The sequence below is a fragment of the Rana temporaria genome, chromosome 13 (genome assembly GCF_905171775.1).
Source record: "Rana temporaria chromosome 13, aRanTem1.1, whole genome shotgun sequence".
Lineage (NCBI taxonomy): Eukaryota > Metazoa > Chordata > Amphibia > Anura > Ranidae > Rana > Rana temporaria.
Window position 1 is genome coordinate 49521389 of NC_053501.1, and position 17850 is coordinate 49539238.

Genomic DNA, 17850 nt, shown 5'->3' on the forward strand with positions numbered 1-17850 from the left:
GCAAAATTATTTTACATATTTTTTTGGTGGGGGAGAGTTGGTAAATAAGTGCATGCAAATGTCAGTTAACACCGGGCTCTGTACGGACATGTACATAAAAAGGTTAGAAAGGATTATTTTTTTTGTTTGGAAAAAGAGCCTCCCTTGTGTATTTTTTCTCTGTAGTTTTTGGTCCATATTATTGGACGTTGCTAATTAGATTCAATATAAACACTAACCTAACATGGGGAAAAAAAATCTATTTTAGCTTTGGTCCTCTGGGAACCCTAGGTTTGCAGGTATCTGTAATATTTGCTTTGCATCTCTATAAAGACTTAAAGCAGCCTAGCCAAACATCTTTTGAGTTCTTTTGAACATTTAATGCATTCACTTGTCTTCAAGTGCAGGCACAATTCCATGCATTGCAAATCTTGGAAGAGACTCGGAGCAGAAAGAGGAATGACCTACCAGAGCGTCCACAGTCTGCACAGGATACAAGCTCTTCAGGTTGTCCACTCTTCTTGTTCATGGTTGAGTCTCCAAGGCAGAAGTCACAGTAGTTTGAAAGTATAGCACCATCTGATCCTTTCCGAGCTAGAAAAAGTACATTTATGATAAATACCATCTCTGCCCTTAAGACTAGAATCATATTTCCATATTTGTGTCTTTGCCTATGCATTTTCAATTGAATTCAATGGAAATGCATACCAACGTGCATTGTAATATGCATTTAAAACATGCACTGACACGCTTTTTTTATTGCTCCCACATGAAACACTGTATCTACAGGTACACTTGATATGTATAGGTAAATGTTTATACACAATCACTAACCTAACTTGGAGAAAAAAATCTTCACCCGAGCCAATTGAAAAATCAGCTTGGTTGAAGACGCCGCTGAAATCGTGGACAGGTGTGTGTCCTAATATTAAAAGTCAGCAGCTACAGTATTTGTAGCTGCTGACTTTTCATTTTTTCTGACAAAGCCCTTGAGCTCCTCTTTTTAAGTTCATTTGTAAAATAGTCTTTTCTGTGCACTCACAGACAGACATAAAAGACACAAAAACCTGCTCTGTCTTTCATATTTAAGAAAAGTGCATTTGTATGGATACAACAGGAACCCAGTCATGATCCTGTATCCCAAATGAACCTGGCAGATAGCCTTTTCTTCAAAGAGCTCCATGACAAACCATGGTGGCGATATTTTGAAGCAGATTTTGTGGTGTAAAATACTGGTGTAACTTTCATAGCCTGTTTTTAAAGCAGTGTTCCGACTCCCCCTCCAAAAATGAAGTCGGCAGCTACACATACTGTAGCTACTGACTTTAAATATCAGAACACTTACCTGTCCTTGAATCCAGCGATGTTGGCACCCCAACCAAAAAAAAACATTGTCTGTCAGGTACTGCCGCTGCCATTGTCGGTAAGGGAACCCCGCAGTGAAGCCTTGCAGCTTCACAGCCAGGTATTTACTGCGCATACGCGAAGTGTGCTGTGCTCTTTTACTGGCCCGGCAGCAAGGGAGGGGGAAGAAGGGGACCAAACTTGTGACGTACCTCGCCACGGCAAGGTCCAATGGAAGTGGGGACAGGGTACCTGTCAAAAACGGGTACCCGTTTCCCCCAAAAAGTGCTAAATGCGAGGGGGGGGGGAATCAGATAAGCATAAGTTCCACTTCTGGGTGGAACTCCACTTTAACTACTTTTATTTTTATTTTTTATAATTGTAGCAATGTTTTTATACATTTGGTCCTAGGTATGAAATCTTTTCATAGATGACTGTTCAAATTGTTAGTTCATAACTTGAAACCATGTCTAACAATTATAATTTGGTTCTAATTGATTGAGCTTTCCATGCTAATAAGTAGGTTATATTATAATAAATAATTACTGTATACAATTTCCAAACTAAAAATACAAAAATATTGGCTTTGAAATATTACTTATTTTTTTTGTGGCTAAAACTACACTAGACTTTAAACAACAGTAGAGATCAGTCACTTAGGCCGCGTACACACGATCAGTCCATCCGATGAGAACAGTCCGAAGGACCGTTGTCATCGGTTAACCGATGAAGCTGTCTGATGTGCCTACACACCATCGGTTAATGAACCGATCGTGTCAGAATGCGGTGACGTAAAACACAACGACGTGCTGAAAAAAACGAAGTTCAATGCTTCCAAGCATGCGTCGACTTGATTCAGAGCATGCGTGGATTTTTAACCGATGCTTTTGCATACGAACGATCGGTTTTGACCTATCGGTTAGGCGTCCATCGGTTCAATTTTAAAGCAAGTTCTCTTTTTTTTGACCGAAGGATAACTGACTGATGGGGCCCACACACGATCGGTTTGGACCGATGAAACGGTCCTTCAGTCCGTTTTCATTGGTTTTGACCGATGGTGTGTACGCCGCCTAAGTGGTAGCAGAGAATCTCTTAACTGGAAGGAAAGATGGCTCCCTATGTTGTAAGCCACAAATAGCTTTTAAGGCTTCCTACCTATGGCCATTTAGATAAACCCACTGGATTCCAACTGCAAGAATCGGTGGATTCTTGCAGGTTGGAATGACTGAGGCATGCAAATGGCAGCAGCCGCGCAGCCTATATAAACTAATGACAGTTGTCTGTGTCTAGGCTCGGACATCAACCCCTAACCACGATTAACTGCCTTATGGTCAGTTGGCTCCATGTGAACTGCAGCGGACACTCTTACTCATTTACACTGAGCAGTACTATTTGCATGCCCCGATCATTCCAGTCGCAAGAATCCAGTGGATGCATCTTAACGGCCATGTGAAGGATACCGAATAGTGATTTATTTTTGCGTGATCACACAATATTTGTATTGTATGCAATCGATTTACTTCTTTGTGTTACTTGTGTAGCTTACATCACAGGTAGCTATTTATTCCACGTTTAGCAAATAGCCACTCTTAATTTAGGGTGGTGTGCTAAAAATGGGAGAGCTAATAAAAACTGTGTGCATAGCTCTAGCCTGAATCTGTATGTCCTCATCAATGGCCTTGGAGCGACGTCAGGATGTTCATTCTGGTCTAAGCCACATGTGGGGTATCACCATGAACGTTAGATCAAAAGCAATAATTCTAGCGCTAGACCTCTAACTCTAAACAGGTAAACCCGTATTTTGTTGACATTTCAGGAGTGTGTGCAATTTTAAAGCACAACATATTAAGAATTGATTAACTCTGCATAACATCATCTTTCATATTTTACAAAAAAATTGGGAATATATTGTGTTTTTTTGTTTTTCTTTGATTCATTAAAGTGTATTTGTTCCCCAAAAAAGCGTTCGAAAAACTGCTGCGCAAATACCATGCGACATAAAAAAAATTGCAATGATTGTCATTTTATTCCCTAGGGTCTCTGCTAAAAAAAATATAAAATGTTTTGGGGCTATAAGTAAAGAAAAAAATACAGATTTAAACTGTAAACAAAAAGTGCCAGAAAAGGCTTTACTTTCATATGGTTAGTTCACTTTGTCTCTTCTATTTCTGTAATGGCACTGTAATTATTTTAATTAACCACTTCTCTACCCGCCCATAGTCATATGACATCCACAGGTGGGACCTCCCATCCTGGGTGGGCGTCATATGGACATGTATAGGGGGCGCGCACGCGTCGGCTGAGTCACTCCAGAGTCGATACGCGTGCCCGATGGCCGCCGGGCACCCATGATTGCTCGTCACAGAGCACTTCCTGTCAGGGGAGAGGAGAGACAGATCGTGTATTCCTAGTATATAGGAACACTGATCGGTCTCCTTCCCAAGTTGGTCCCCTCCCACTACAGTTAGAATCACTCCCATAACCCCTTGATCACCCCCTAGTGTTAACTCCTTCTTTGCCAGTGACATTTATACAGTAATCGGTGCCTATTTATAGCACTGATCACTGTAAAAACCCCACTGGTCCCAAAATGGTGTCAAAAGTGTCCGATCTGTCCGGCAAATTTTTTTTTACCAAGAATATGTAGAAGATTACATATCGGCCTAAACTGAGGAAACTATTTTTTTTTCAAAATTGATGCTCTTTTTTTGTTTATATCGCAAAAAATAAAAACTGCAGAGGTGATCAAATACCACCAAAATAAAGCTCTATTTGTGGGGGAAAAAGATAAAAATGTCATACGGGTACAGCATAGCATGACCGCACAATTGTCATTCAAAATGTTACACCACTGAAAATTGGCCTGGACATGAAGGGGGTGAAAATGCCCTGTATTGATCTACAGCTGTCACGTGGCCTATCTATTTCCCAGCCTGTCTGCAGGAAAATAGAAGCAGGAGGAGCTTCTAGTCCTCTACTGCTGGTCACATGTTCAAAATAAAAAAAAGCCTTTCGAATGCAGAGTAAGAATAAATACTTTATAACAATAAACTGTTTTAACCACTTCTCTACTTTGGGTGTTTTTCAGATTTGGTGTTTACAAGACTAAAACAGTTTTTTTTGCTAGAAAATTGCTTAAAACCCACAAACATTATATATATATTTTTTTCTAATACCCTAGAGAATAAAATGGCGATCATTGCAATACTTTTTGTCACACCATATTTGCGCAGCGGTCCTACAAGCGCACTTTTTTTGGAAAAAAAAAACACTTTTTTGAATTAAAAAATAAGACAACAATAAATTTGGCCCAATTTTTTTATATATTGTGAAAGATAATGTTACGCCGAGTAAAATGGTACCCAACATGTCACGCTTACAAATTGCGCCCGCTCGTGGCATGGCGTCAAACTTTTACCCTTAAAAATCTCGATAGGCGACGTTTAAAAAATTCTATAGGTTGCATTTTTTGAGTTAGAGTAGGTCTAGGGCTATAATTATTGCTCTCGCTCTAACGATCGCGGCGATACCTCACTTGTGTCGTTTGAACACCGTTTTCATATGCGGGCGCTACTCGCGTATGCGTTCGCTTCTGCGCACGAGCTCGTCGGGACGGGGCGCTTTAAAAAAATTTTTTTTTTTTTTCATATTTATTTTTATTTATTTTATTATTTTTTACACTGGAAAAAAAAAAAAATATCACTTTTATTCCTATTACACGGAATGTAAACATCCCTTGTAATAGAAAAAAGCATGACAGGTCCTCTTAAATATGAGATCTGGGGTCAAAAAGACCTCAGATCTCATATTTAGGCTTAAATGCAAAAAAAAAAAAAAAAATTTGAAAATGTCATTTTTTCAAATGACAAAAAAAAAAATTTTCTTTAAGAGGCTGGGCGGGACTGACGTTTTGACGTCACTTCCGCCCAGCAGAGCTTTGGGGACGGGTGAAGGACATTTTTCCTTCACTCGCAACCCCGCACAGCTGCCGAATGGTCGCGATCTCCTCCGCCGCTACCGACGGCTCTGGTAAGCGGCGGAGGGCGCGGGAGAGCGGCGGGGGGCCTTCTCCCGCCACCAATAACGGCGAATCCGCCGCGGAGACCGCCGTTATCATGTACCGGACCGCTGACACTAAAGATAGATACCTCGGTTGTGGCAGCAGCTGCTGCCGTTACCAAGATATCTATCTTTAAAGTTAGGCCGTATAAAGACGTACAGCGGTCTGGAAGTGGTTAAATTGTCATAAAATATATTTGAAATTAAATCTTTTATTATGTTTTGGCAATAACATGGCGTGGCTGGATTTCTGCCAGTCAAAGGCCGTCACCCCCTCCCCCAGCCTGTGTTTTAGAATAAGAGGGAGATAAAGCCTCCATCAATCTTCATGTAATATCCCACCCCCTTCGTGTTTTAGCTGGTTAGTGGTCATGTAGGAGGAAGGTGGGGAGTGTCATTTACCACGGTGTATACTCTCACATGTGTGACTTTATGGTCAGATGGGCTGCTCAAATGTGATGGGGAGGAAATGCTTGGCATAGAAACCCACTGAAAACTTAGCATGTGCACTAGCTGCCAACACTGCTCTACCAAATCCCCATCTGCAGTGATGACATGGACAGCAGATTGAGATAGAGAACAGCAAGATCAAACTGTTTTTTTTGCAGAATACAGAAAACGAATCTCATAGTGACTGAGTGATTATGAACAGCATGTAATACACTATTTACTGATCGTTTATGATGACACTTTAATATTTGCTACAGGTGAATGGTGATAAGAGTGGTATTGGTAGCATATTGGACACCTTTGCCCATGTTAAACAATCACATATTTACTGCCACAATTAAAAAACGCATTCTTTGTTTAATTTGTCCTGCTGGGAATGATGTATTTGTTTTTTGTATTTTTATATTTGAATGGTTTGTATGGAATGTAGATTTTGTTGGCTGTAAGAATCAGCCCTGAGATATGTCTCAATGTATTATGCATTTCAAGCCAGGCTTCCTGTGGCTTGCATGGTTGTCCAATTTGTGCCTAGGAGTCATCGTGCTGATTTTCCTCTACGCATGATAGGCCCCCAGCCTGCACTAGTCTGGCATGTTGTCATGGTAACCGGCACCCGTGGATGCTGCCACCTGTCATTACTTTGTCTGTTGTGTAAACCATTCCAGGCAGCCATTCTGAATCTGCTGATAAAACTCAACCTTAAGTAAAAGGGGCAGCACACACACAGTGTAATCTTTCATGACATATTATGAATAAGGTGTCCAAAGCAAGGAGATATGTTATGTTATTTTTAGCTGGGCACTGTGCTAAGTCTGTTTTTAACCTTTCCTGGGCAGTAGTCCACACATGATCGTTTATACTATATGCTTTACTTTTACTGTGCATTTCAGCACATGAAGGTGACCTCCCCAAGGTTAGTTGGACACTTTTTGGTATACCCATATTTTATCTTTTTTGTCTCAATTTATTAATATCTGATTTGCCAAAATGCCATGCTACCCAGTATACTGTATTATTGGTGGACTATTTATTTATTGCAGCATTCATTTTAAGACACTTCAAAAGCAACCAGATCTAAACCTGCCCTGCAAAATGACGGCCGGAGAATGAAAGTCTGAATCTTTGTTGCTTTGAGGCTACAAATCTGTCGTAGTCAGCTCTTCCATGAAATACCTAATGTAATGTTACATTACATTTGTAGTAAACACTGTACTATCATTTCCAAGATCGGCTAGTAAAATAATATACAATTCTTAAAGCGATAGTAAAGTTTTTTTTTTTTTAATAACATACATGTTATACTTACCTGCTCTGTGCACAGTTTTGCACAGAACAGCCCAGATCCTCCTCTTCTCAGGTCTCCCATCAGTGCTCCTGGCTCCTCTCTCCTGCTGGGTGCCCCCACAGCAAACAGCGTGCTGTGGGGGCACCCAAGCAGGCACGCTCCTGACCCGTGGCTCTGTGTCCATTCACACACGCGGAGCCGTGGCTTGGCCTGGCCCCCTACATCTTTTGATTGGCTCACTGGCTGTGATAGCAGGGGGAGCCAATGGCACCCGCTGTTGCCAAAAGCCAATTAGGAGTGCAAGTTCCCGGAGAGGCAAAGCTCTTGTAAACATTTCTGGATCGAGAGGGGGCTCGGGTAAGTCTGGGGAGGGGGCTGCTGCCTGAATGCATGAAGGTAAAAAACCTTGCACTTTTACAACCACTTTAACTCTCAAAGCAGAGTGAACTCTGTCCCACAAATTCATGTTTTTATAGTGCAAGCATTTCTTGCCCCTACCTGACTTTGTGTTTATGCATATTGATTATACCTAGTATTATAGGAAATATACAAGACAGCTAAGCATGGGTCAACCTTCCATTTTCATGCTATGCTGTTATTTTAAAGTTTTTTTTTTGTTTTGCTTTTAACACATCTTAAACATAACCTGACTTCAAACATCCAATGAGAACATTTTAAATAATCGTGGTTTCCTCAAAGCTAAAAATATCTTGATATTAGGGCGGGTCATGTTGTTATCTGTGCATGTCACACCTGCCTTTGCAGTAATCAATCCAGGCTTATCCAAAAGCTGTATTCATGTAAGGAGGCTTACTCCTCCTGAAACAATTATGTAATCAAATAGAACAGTATGCCTGAAGCTAGGCCAGCTTGCCTAAGACAGAGGGTCAATGTAATTGCCTTGTTTGTTTTCCTTTTTATTACAAGGTAGGAATATATTGATTCTTGCAGCAGTCTTATTGAATTTCTCAATATTTGAAACAGATGTCCAAAAAAGTTAGTGCTGTATTTTGATGACAGCCAGGACAGTAGATAATTTTTTGATTGTGTATCGTGTGCATATATGATATCAGGACACCTGGGTTTGCAGATGCTTGTTCTAGGTTAGTGATTCATTAAAGGGTAACTCCACTTGCATGGGGAAAAAAATATAGCAAATAAAAAAAAAAAGTAACAAAAAATTTATTTTTGGTGAGCTACTCCCAATAGGAAATCCCGTCTAAAGGGATAGAGACCCTGCAATTTTCCTCATTGGACCCCTGCAGGTGCAGCAGCTGATTAAGCCCATTGGATTCACTTTCTACCTGGACATAGACAAACAGCTTTTTCTTCAGAATAACAAAAGGTAGGAATCTGCAAAAAGTTTGTTAAAATCCTTGCAATATACATAGATCACCTAAAGGGCAAGGTTTTTTCTCAACGAAAGTGGAGTTACTCTTTAAGCAGTAGGATGTGTGCTAGCCCTGGACCATACAGCTTGAAACCACTTGCCGCCCACCAGCCATCAAAAGGCGGCTAGGCAGTGCGGCTCTTGTTCTGGCCGAGCATCATATGACGTTCTCAACACTCTAGGGGGCATGCACCTGCCTTGTCACTGGGGTACAGATATGCATGCCCGGCGGGCACCTGCAATTGCCTGGTAACAGAGCAGGACCGTGAACCTGTGTGTGCAAACACACAGATCCACGTCATGTCAGAAGAGAGACCGATGGTGTGTTCCCAGAACAGAGAAACACTGTTCGGTCTCCTCTTCTGCCAGTCACATTTACACAGTAAATGCATTTTTATAGCACTGATCGCTGTATGAATGTGAATGGTCCCAAAATAGTGTCAAGTGTCCGATATGTCCGCCGCAATATCGCAGTCACGATAAAAATCGCAGATCGCCGCCATTACTAGTAAAAAAATAAAAATAACATAATTCTATTCTCGATTTTGTAGACGCTATAACTTTTGCGCAAACCAATCAATATACGCTTATTGCGATTTTTTTTTTTTACCAAAAATATGTAGAAGAATACATATATTGACCTAAACTGAGGAAAAAATTTGTTAAAAAAAATTGGGATATTTATTATAGCAAGCGTTAAATATAGTAGTTTTTTTTTCAAACTTGTCACTCTTCTTTTGTTTATAGTGCAAGAAATAGATGATCAAATACCACCAAAAGAAAGCTCTATTTGTGGGGAAAACAAATATATTTGGGTACATTATCGAACAACCGCGCAATTGTCATTTAAAGTGCGACAGCGCTGAAAGCTGAAAAATGGCTTGGGCAGGAAGGGGGTTGAAGCCTTAAGTGAACCAAGTCTTTACTTTCCAAATCTAGACCAGACAGGCCTAAAGTCACAACAGTATCTTAGACCCCTTTCACACTGGGGTGTTTTTCAGGTGCTTATGTATCCATGAATTTACAGGCAGGAGAGTTTAGAAGCAAAAAAATCACTTGAGCATTCAAAGAGTAGCATTTGGGCACAAATTAATATTCTGGCCAATAGAATGCATTAACTAAACTTAATAACTAAAGGCAAAATGTTTATTAGTTTTGAATGGAATGCAAAGGTATTAGAACACCTGTCGGTTTTTATTGCTGTCTGTGCCCCCCATTTAGGAGATTCGCCCTCTCTTTGTCCTGTTGACAGTTATCATTAAAAGTAAAAGAAAATCCCAAATTTTGGGTTGTCCCCAGAAAAGTAATCAAAGGGAACTCTTCCAATGGGGACACTAGTTCTGCTGACCCTGGTCGGGGTCCGGATCCCCCCTGTGATCAGCAGCAAGGCGGACTCACTGTCACACACAGCAGCCGGTGGTATGTGAGTTTGGAGCCCCCTGTGAATGCAGCTGCTAGCTCAGGTCAGTCTGTGAAAGAATCGGTGCAACCCAATGCAACCTCCCATGCCCAGTCTAGCTAGACTGACAAAAGCCCACATTTTTTTAGTTGCCATGGCGACCTGGCCCCTGGGATTTGTCGAGCCCTGGCTTACTTTAAGGTGCATGCTTTAGGGCTGTCATCCTGATCTTTTCTTTGCTAGTAAGTGCGCATATTATGTGTTCAACACCTGATGCACATGTAGTATTTTTAGGTCAGAGACTCATTAAGCAAAGAAGTTAGAAGCAGAAATAACAGCCCTAGAGCATGCACTTTCAACCCCTTAATACCTAATCCTTTTTCTGACATTTGTTGCTTACAAGTGTAGCAAGGTGCCACTTTGAATGTGGTTAAAAGACTACCGTTGTAGATTAAGAAGGAACTCGGCTCCCTCCGGTGGCCAATTGTTGTATAGTCACCTCCTGTTTGTTTTTACATTGGTACAGCAACGGATAATGGGAATTGAAGTTCAGGGAGATAAAGACTCCATTGCCCTGGGTAATTGACAGACTACAATGCCCAGAGAGCAACTGTACCACCCAAAGTGCTTTGCACCCCAGCACAGCCTGCTGGGGGAGGGAATTTAAGGAAGAGGACTTCTTCGGTTCGCTCTCTTGGGGCCGCCTCTTCGAGCAAGTAGGAGGCCTGTGTTGAGGCCTGTCTCCAGAAGCTTAGGCCTCAGAAGCCTAGGCCTACACACGCCTGTGCAGATCGCCCATCCTGAGAGGGGATTCCTGAAGGAGTGTCCAGGCTACATCTGAAAGCAACCAGTGACCTGTTAATCGGCAGTTTGTGATGGCCGTGCGGAAGACCGGGAACTTTTTGTGGTGGAAGGGCCGAGAGTCGAGATTTTCGTAGACGGAGCATTCCGAAGAGGCGAGGCCTTATTGGTTGAGATGGGCACCTGCCCAACAATATTGACTGTGTTGCAGGAAGGTGGATCGGGTGGACTCAGTGCTGTTATTTAAAGGCCAACACGCCACGCGCAGGGAGACGTAGCATCCGGCAGTGACTGTGCAGCAGGGAGATTGGCATGTGAGTTGCTAATACACTTTTATTATTTAGATGTTCTTTACCAGTTGACTTGTTTCCTTTGGATTACAAATCGCTTATTGTGCACCAACGTATGCTAGCGAAGAAATCCACTAACTGTTAAGGAACGATCGTATTAAGGTTTGGTCTGATCAACCAAGCCATTATAGTAGGTCACGTGTCCAAGGACTGCCTGCTAGGTGAAGTTATATTTATATATATATATATATATAATATATATATATATATATATATATATATATATATATATATATATATATATATATATATATATATATATTATACTTAAAGTATTTAGGCCCAGATTCACATAGATACGTAGATACGTTATACCGCCGCAAGTTTTCATCGCAAGTGCCTGATTCACCAAGCACTTGCATGAAAACTTACGCCGGCGACCTCCATTTAAATTAGGCGCGCTCCTGCGCCGGACCTACTGCGCATGCTCCCTTTTGAAATTCCTGCCGTGCTTTGCACGAAGTGACGTCATTTTTTCAAACGGCGATGTGCGTAGCGTACTTTCGTATTCCCGGACGTCTTACGCAAGAACAAACATTTTTAAAATTTCGACGCGGGAACGACGGCCATACTTTATACAGCACATACGTGGGCTGTGTAAAGTTAGGGCAGCTAAAACGACGACTAACTTTGCGACGGGAAACTAGACTAGCAGCGACGTAACGAACGCGAAAAACCGTCGTGGATTGCCGTAACTAATTTGCATACCCGACGCTGGTTTACGACGCAAACTCCCCCCAGCGGCGGCCGAGGTATTGCATCCTAAGATCCGACAGTGTAATTCAATTACACCTGTCGGATCTTAGGGCTAACTATGCGTAACTGATTCTATGAATCAGTCGCATAGTTAGGAAGACCCTAAAACAGAGATACGACGGCGTATCTCTTTTGTGAATCTGGCCCTCAGTTTATTCTAATTTGCACAGTGTTGCTGTTATTGAGAGCTGGGTGAGGCCTGGTGAAGAGGTGCTTCAGTACTGGATATACCCTGCTGGGGGAATCCCTTTACTGTGTGCTTACACAATAAGAGAAGCCCCATTTGTTATTATTTTTTTGGACTTTTTTTGGACTTTTTTTACTTATATCACCCTTGTTGTATATCTTGGTATTCACATGTATTACATACACTTTGCAATATACCTCTAGGCTTTTTCATTCTTTGTTCACTGTAACTAGGTCCAGAATATTCTCACTTAGTTGTGAGCACTATATTTGCTTTTTGCAATTTTTATATATAGTTTTCACTATATGTAATTTAGCGCTGCACTTTTTCTTTTTTATATTGTGTGCTTACACAGGTCTGTGTTAATTATAATAATCAAACCTGGTTAATTATTATTATTGACTTACAGGGCCCTGTAAGCAGTCCACTGTACATGATCAATTTTGTTAATTTACCTTTATTTTCTTACCAAGTAAAGTTTATCCTTGGTTAAGCGCAAACCTGTGTGCAGTCTATCTGTTACCCTGTGAGACCAATACTAGGTAACAACTTACTTGCAAGTTTTACTGTGGTGTGATATTATTGTGTTCCCCAGCAACCAGTGGGTTCCACAATCCTTACCTATACCAGTTGTGCCAATGGAGGGTTCAAGCCAGTTTCAGGGGTTGATAGCCAGAGTACAGACCCAAACTTAACCAGCAGCTCCTGCGGGGGTAGTGCTACACAAGGTAAAATACATATTTTTTGCTAGAAAATTGCTTTGAACCCCCCAACATATATTATATTATATATATATATATATATATATATATATATATATATATATATATATATATATATATATATATATATATATATATATATATATTTTTGGCAGAGACACTAGAGAATAAAATGGCAATCGTTGCAGTCTTTACATTTTAGGGGGGGGGGGGGAAACACCCATTCATAAATGTTAAATAAAACAAAACAGGAAAGTTAGCCCAATTTGTTGTATAATGTAAAGGATGATGTTACACCAAGCAAATGGATACCTAACATGTCATGCTTTTAAAATTGCGCACACTCGTAGAATTACAACAAACTACAGTACTTAAACATCTCCATAGACAACACTTTACGGATTTCTAAAGGTTACCAGTTTAAAGCTACAGAGGGGGTCTTGTGCTAGAATTATTGCTCTCGCTCTAACGATTTTGGCGATACCTCACATGTGTGGTTTACATTTGCGTAAGCGCTCGCTTCTGTGCGCGAGCATGGAGTGATGAGACGCTTTTAAAAAAAAAAAATGTATGGAGGGGATCTGGGGTCTATAAGAACATAAATTCCTCCTTTGCACTTAAAAGCATTTAAAACGCCAAGTTTGACTGTTTTGAATACTGTAAATCTTTTCTTATTTGTCGCCTTTAAGATTTCCGTAAACCGGAAATGTGATGTCATGACATCTCTTCTGGGTTACCAGATCCGAGACCCAATCGAAGCCGATTTCAGCTTCAGTAACACAGAGGAAGTGTTGACTGTTCTCTTTTTGTATATATACAAAATATCTTAAAGGAAAAGCTCACCTTTAGAAACATATTACTTGTTCCACCCATTTTTTAGGGTGGCACATGTAATATGTTCCCGCTTCTGTAGGCCGGGATCTCCCCACACCCACTGCCACAATTTGAAAAGAGCACGGCCATGTGGGGCTCCTCTCTTCTGTGAATGAATTCTGCAACTACCATCAGCCTTTGGTGAGCACTCTTTTAGCCCATTGAGCTTCCGGGACTGAAGTAATTGCCTGTCTAGGTATGAGCAGACAGCTACACTGACAGGCTGCAGGAGTCTGTCATTGCACCTTCGATCTGCTGATTGTATATGCAATGCTTTACAGGCGCCTAGGGGAAACAAAACGTAAATGCACATTTTTTTTTCTCTGCAAAGAAATGTGCATTAATAAACTCATCCTTTCACCCTTTTCCTGCCAGGTTCGTACGGCATATGGACCTACAGCACTGCTTCCAGCTGGTCAGGTTCAAACGCTGTACGAACCTGATTTTTCCTTATGCTATTAGCACATGGTCACTGGTGACCATGTGCTTGGAGTAAAACTGTTCAGCAGTGTCTGCTGATAGCTCTGATCAGTGGCTGATGAGAGCAATTTACCTAAAATGTAACCCCCCCTCCTGCCACTTCTCTGCCCTGTGTCTTCTGCCCTTCCATCCACCTAAAATGCACCCTCTGCCTACTCTAATGCTCCCTCTCCATGCCACTTCACCCCGCTGCACTGATTCCCCCTCCCCTCTCGCAAACTCAATCCCCTTGCCCCCTTGTGACAGACCCCCCCTTCAGTGCCCCCTACTTCAGTGAGTGCTGGGCACCTTCTCACCTGAAATTGCTGGTCGGCTCTTCCTCCTCCCTCTACCACTGGCTGCAGCTGCTGCTAGTGCGGGAGATCACTGGATGGAGCTCCTTTCCTAAAAGTATGCAGTCGGCAATCAATATTGATTGCTTTTGTATTAATTAATCACTGCCACATAGTAAACTCTGTTTACTGTTTGCAAATGATATATACTAAACAGTGTTTGCTATATTTCATGTTATGAATGCTTCTCAATACAGACTCCTAACTCATTCATCTACAGTGCAGCTCAGGCTGCAGAGAAAGGGACTGTTTCTGTCTCAAAAGAGAGACATCAGAGGTCTGTTTAGACCCCTAATGTCTCAAAAAAAAAAAAAGGAAATACAAATGTAGAAAATAAAATTGTACCTGTACAAAAAAAAAAAGAAAGTTGTAAAAAAAAAAAAAAAAAAAAATCACACAAAGGAGTTCTCTGTAAATCCCCACTGAAAAGGTGGATGACAGGTCCATGTCCATTCTGCTATGCAGAGTGGACACAGCCTGCTCTCCTCTATGGGGGAATTGTATGGAAATGGACCAACAGACAGATGGGGAATAGATTCGTCTATTCGTCTGTTTTTGGCGGACAGGACTGAATTAAATGGCGGCGGGTGTAAACAGACTCATGTCGGTTGACATCTGCCGTTCCATAGAGAAGACTAGAGAGTCCAATCAGGTCAACCTGAAAAACTGACAGGTGGACCTGATCAGGTCGCCCACGGGAAAGGGGCCTTGGGGTAGGTTTAGACAAGCATGTATTTTAAATGGCCCTATTTCTGAATCTGTAGGCACCCAGGCCTCTGGGTCGTAATAACTGCATTGGAATGTTGTGGCACTCTGTCCTTTTTCTTTTCTTTCTTCTTTCCTTGTGCCATCTTTTCATCTCCTTATCTGTTCCAACGACATGGAATAATTGGTAATACAAACATTCATATTTATTCCATATACGTCACTGTTCCTCTTCTTGATCACCATATGCCGGGAAACTCTGTAATTGTTGAGATGTCCTTACTTTGAAACTGCTGGAATATTGTTCTGCAGTCTTTCTTTGAATGATCTGGACCTGTATGTCATTTGAATATCTTAATTGTTACTGAATTGCAACTTTGTGTGCTTATATTGTATTACTTGATTGTGGAATTGGTATGAATCTTGCGCCACAGAAATATAGTGAATAACCACGATATATAGGTAAGTGGATAATTAAATATCAAAAAAAATATATATGAAAAATATATATTGGCAGCAGCCTCCATAAAATCAGTGACCTGAATACTATTGTGGAATTAGGAGGGTAGGGGGCGCTAAGTGCTATTAAATAATAAGCTAAACCCTAATAACATATTATATTAGAATCATTACAAGTGCAAAAAAGACCATCTGAATTAAAGTGCAAATGTGCAAACAGAAAATGTCCCAGAGTAATATATTCAATGAATTCCAAATGAAGACACTGGGTATGTGCAATAAACGTTGCTTGATGTGAAGTGGATCAGTACAATGAAGAACCTTCACCATAAAATAAACATTGCACCAGACGTGATCAGATATAAGATGGCTCCTTACCAGCATTAATGGACTCTTTAATTAAAAAGAAGTCTAATGGGCTTGTGTGAGAAACTCTATCCAGAAGCCAGGGTTCCAGTATTGCAGCCGGATTTGATAGTATATACACCGGAATAAGAAAACCATAATAGTGTAATACTGTTTATTAAAACTTTTAAAAATAAAGAAAATAGCCAAATGGCTCTCTTGAGGCGCATACCAGTCACGCACACCAACGTAACTTCCGGGTCTGCTGGTTGTCGGCGGTGAAGATGACACAAGGAAAGAAGAAAGAAAAGGGAAAGGAAGGAGTGCCACAACATTCCAATGCAGTTATTACGACCCAGAGGCCTGGGTGCCTACAGATTCAGAAATAGGGCCATTTAAAATACATGCTTGTTTAAACCTACCACAAGGCCCCTTTCCCGTGGGCGACCTGATCAGGTCCACCTGTCAGTTTTTCAGGTTGACCTGATTGGACTCTCTAGTCTTCTGGATAGAGTTTCTCACACAAGTCCATTAGACTTCTTTTTAATTAAAGAGTCCATTAATGCTGGTACGGAGCCATCTTATATCTGATCACGTCGGGTGCAATGTTTTATGGTGAAGGTTCTTCATTGTACTGATTCACTTCACATCAAGCAACGTTTATTGCACATACCCAGTGTCTTCTTTTGGAATTCATTGAATATATTACTCCTGGACATTTTCTGTTTGCACATTTGCACTTTACTTCGCATGGACTTTTTTGCACTTGTAATGATTCTAATATAATATGTTGTTAGGGTTTAACTTATTATTTATTGGCACTTGGCGCCCCCTACCCTCCTAATTCCACAATATTACTTGATTGTGTTTTTGTTTTTTGTGGACATAACGATTTCACAGACATTTGCGCAAAAAATGTGTAGCCTTAAAAATTGGTAGAACCTTCTTTATATTCTACTGGTCATGTGCTTTCAGAAAATATATGGTTCGGGGGTATTTTACAAGCTCTGAAAGCTGTAAGGGGAAATGTAGTTATTTATTTATTTTTGCATACATTTTCACCATTTCGCAAAAAGGTGCAAATTTAAAACTGACAAATATTTGTTATTTATAAACTCAATACAGGTTAAGCTTTTGCATTTAAAAGGAATTTTTATTCTTGTGGATCCAGCCGTTTCTTGCCTAAACAAAACACTGACCATGAAGATTGAGGATATTCCAGTGTTTACATACCAACTTTGAATTATTTTCCCAAATTTTTGGGCAGGCATAAAATCTCCATAGATCCTACTATTGTACTTACCAAACATTTTAGTTATTGAACGGTTATAATCTATGCCTGATGCACTGCATTATTGTGTTGATGGGTTAGTGGTCATCATCCATCTCATTTTCAGGATGATTTTCCTATCAATATGTGGAGGACACTTTGCTAAAATATTTGTCTTCAGAACAACCGTGTAAAAAAGTGATTGCTCCTAGTGCCCTTTTATGGGAAGTGTCTCTTGACAACTTTATCAAACGTAGCAGTATAAGTACTCTTACCACAAGAGAGGAAATCTAAGTCTCAATCTATACAACCATGATCTATGACTTTTCTACTTGTCTGCTCTGCAAGATTGATATGCAAGGCATTCCAGTGATTCTTATTGCATCAAACTGGCCCCAGGAGGATGAGATAACACTGCCTTAGTCAGACTCTTAGCAGATGCCTTGGGGGCCCTCAGAAATTGCCCAGATCTTCTGTTCCAAGGTCCAGCTTTCCACCTGCTTCACAGTTACTGGCTTTGATGTCTTGGAAGTTGAAGCCGAGGTCCTAAGATATATACAGTGCCTTGCAAAAGTATTCCCCCCCCCCCCCTGGCATTTTTTGTGTTTTGTTGCCTCACAACCTGGAATTAACATGGATTGTTTGAGGATTTGCATCATTTAAT

At 40.9% G+C, this 17850-nt stretch overlaps 1 protein-coding gene across 6 annotated transcripts in view; it reads right to left on the reverse strand.

The window, feature by feature from the left end:
• The window catches only part of DPF3 (double PHD fingers 3), a 354464-nt gene that overhangs the window by 59506 nt on the left and 277108 nt on the right, over positions 1-17850 (reverse strand). For all 6 annotated transcript variants that reach the window (XM_040333669.1, XM_040333670.1, XM_040333675.1 and 3 more), the window contains one exon: positions 448-573. In XM_040333669.1, coding sequence (XP_040189603.1) covers positions 448-573 — 126 coding nt within the window. The remainder of the gene's footprint in view (positions 1-447; positions 574-17850) is intronic.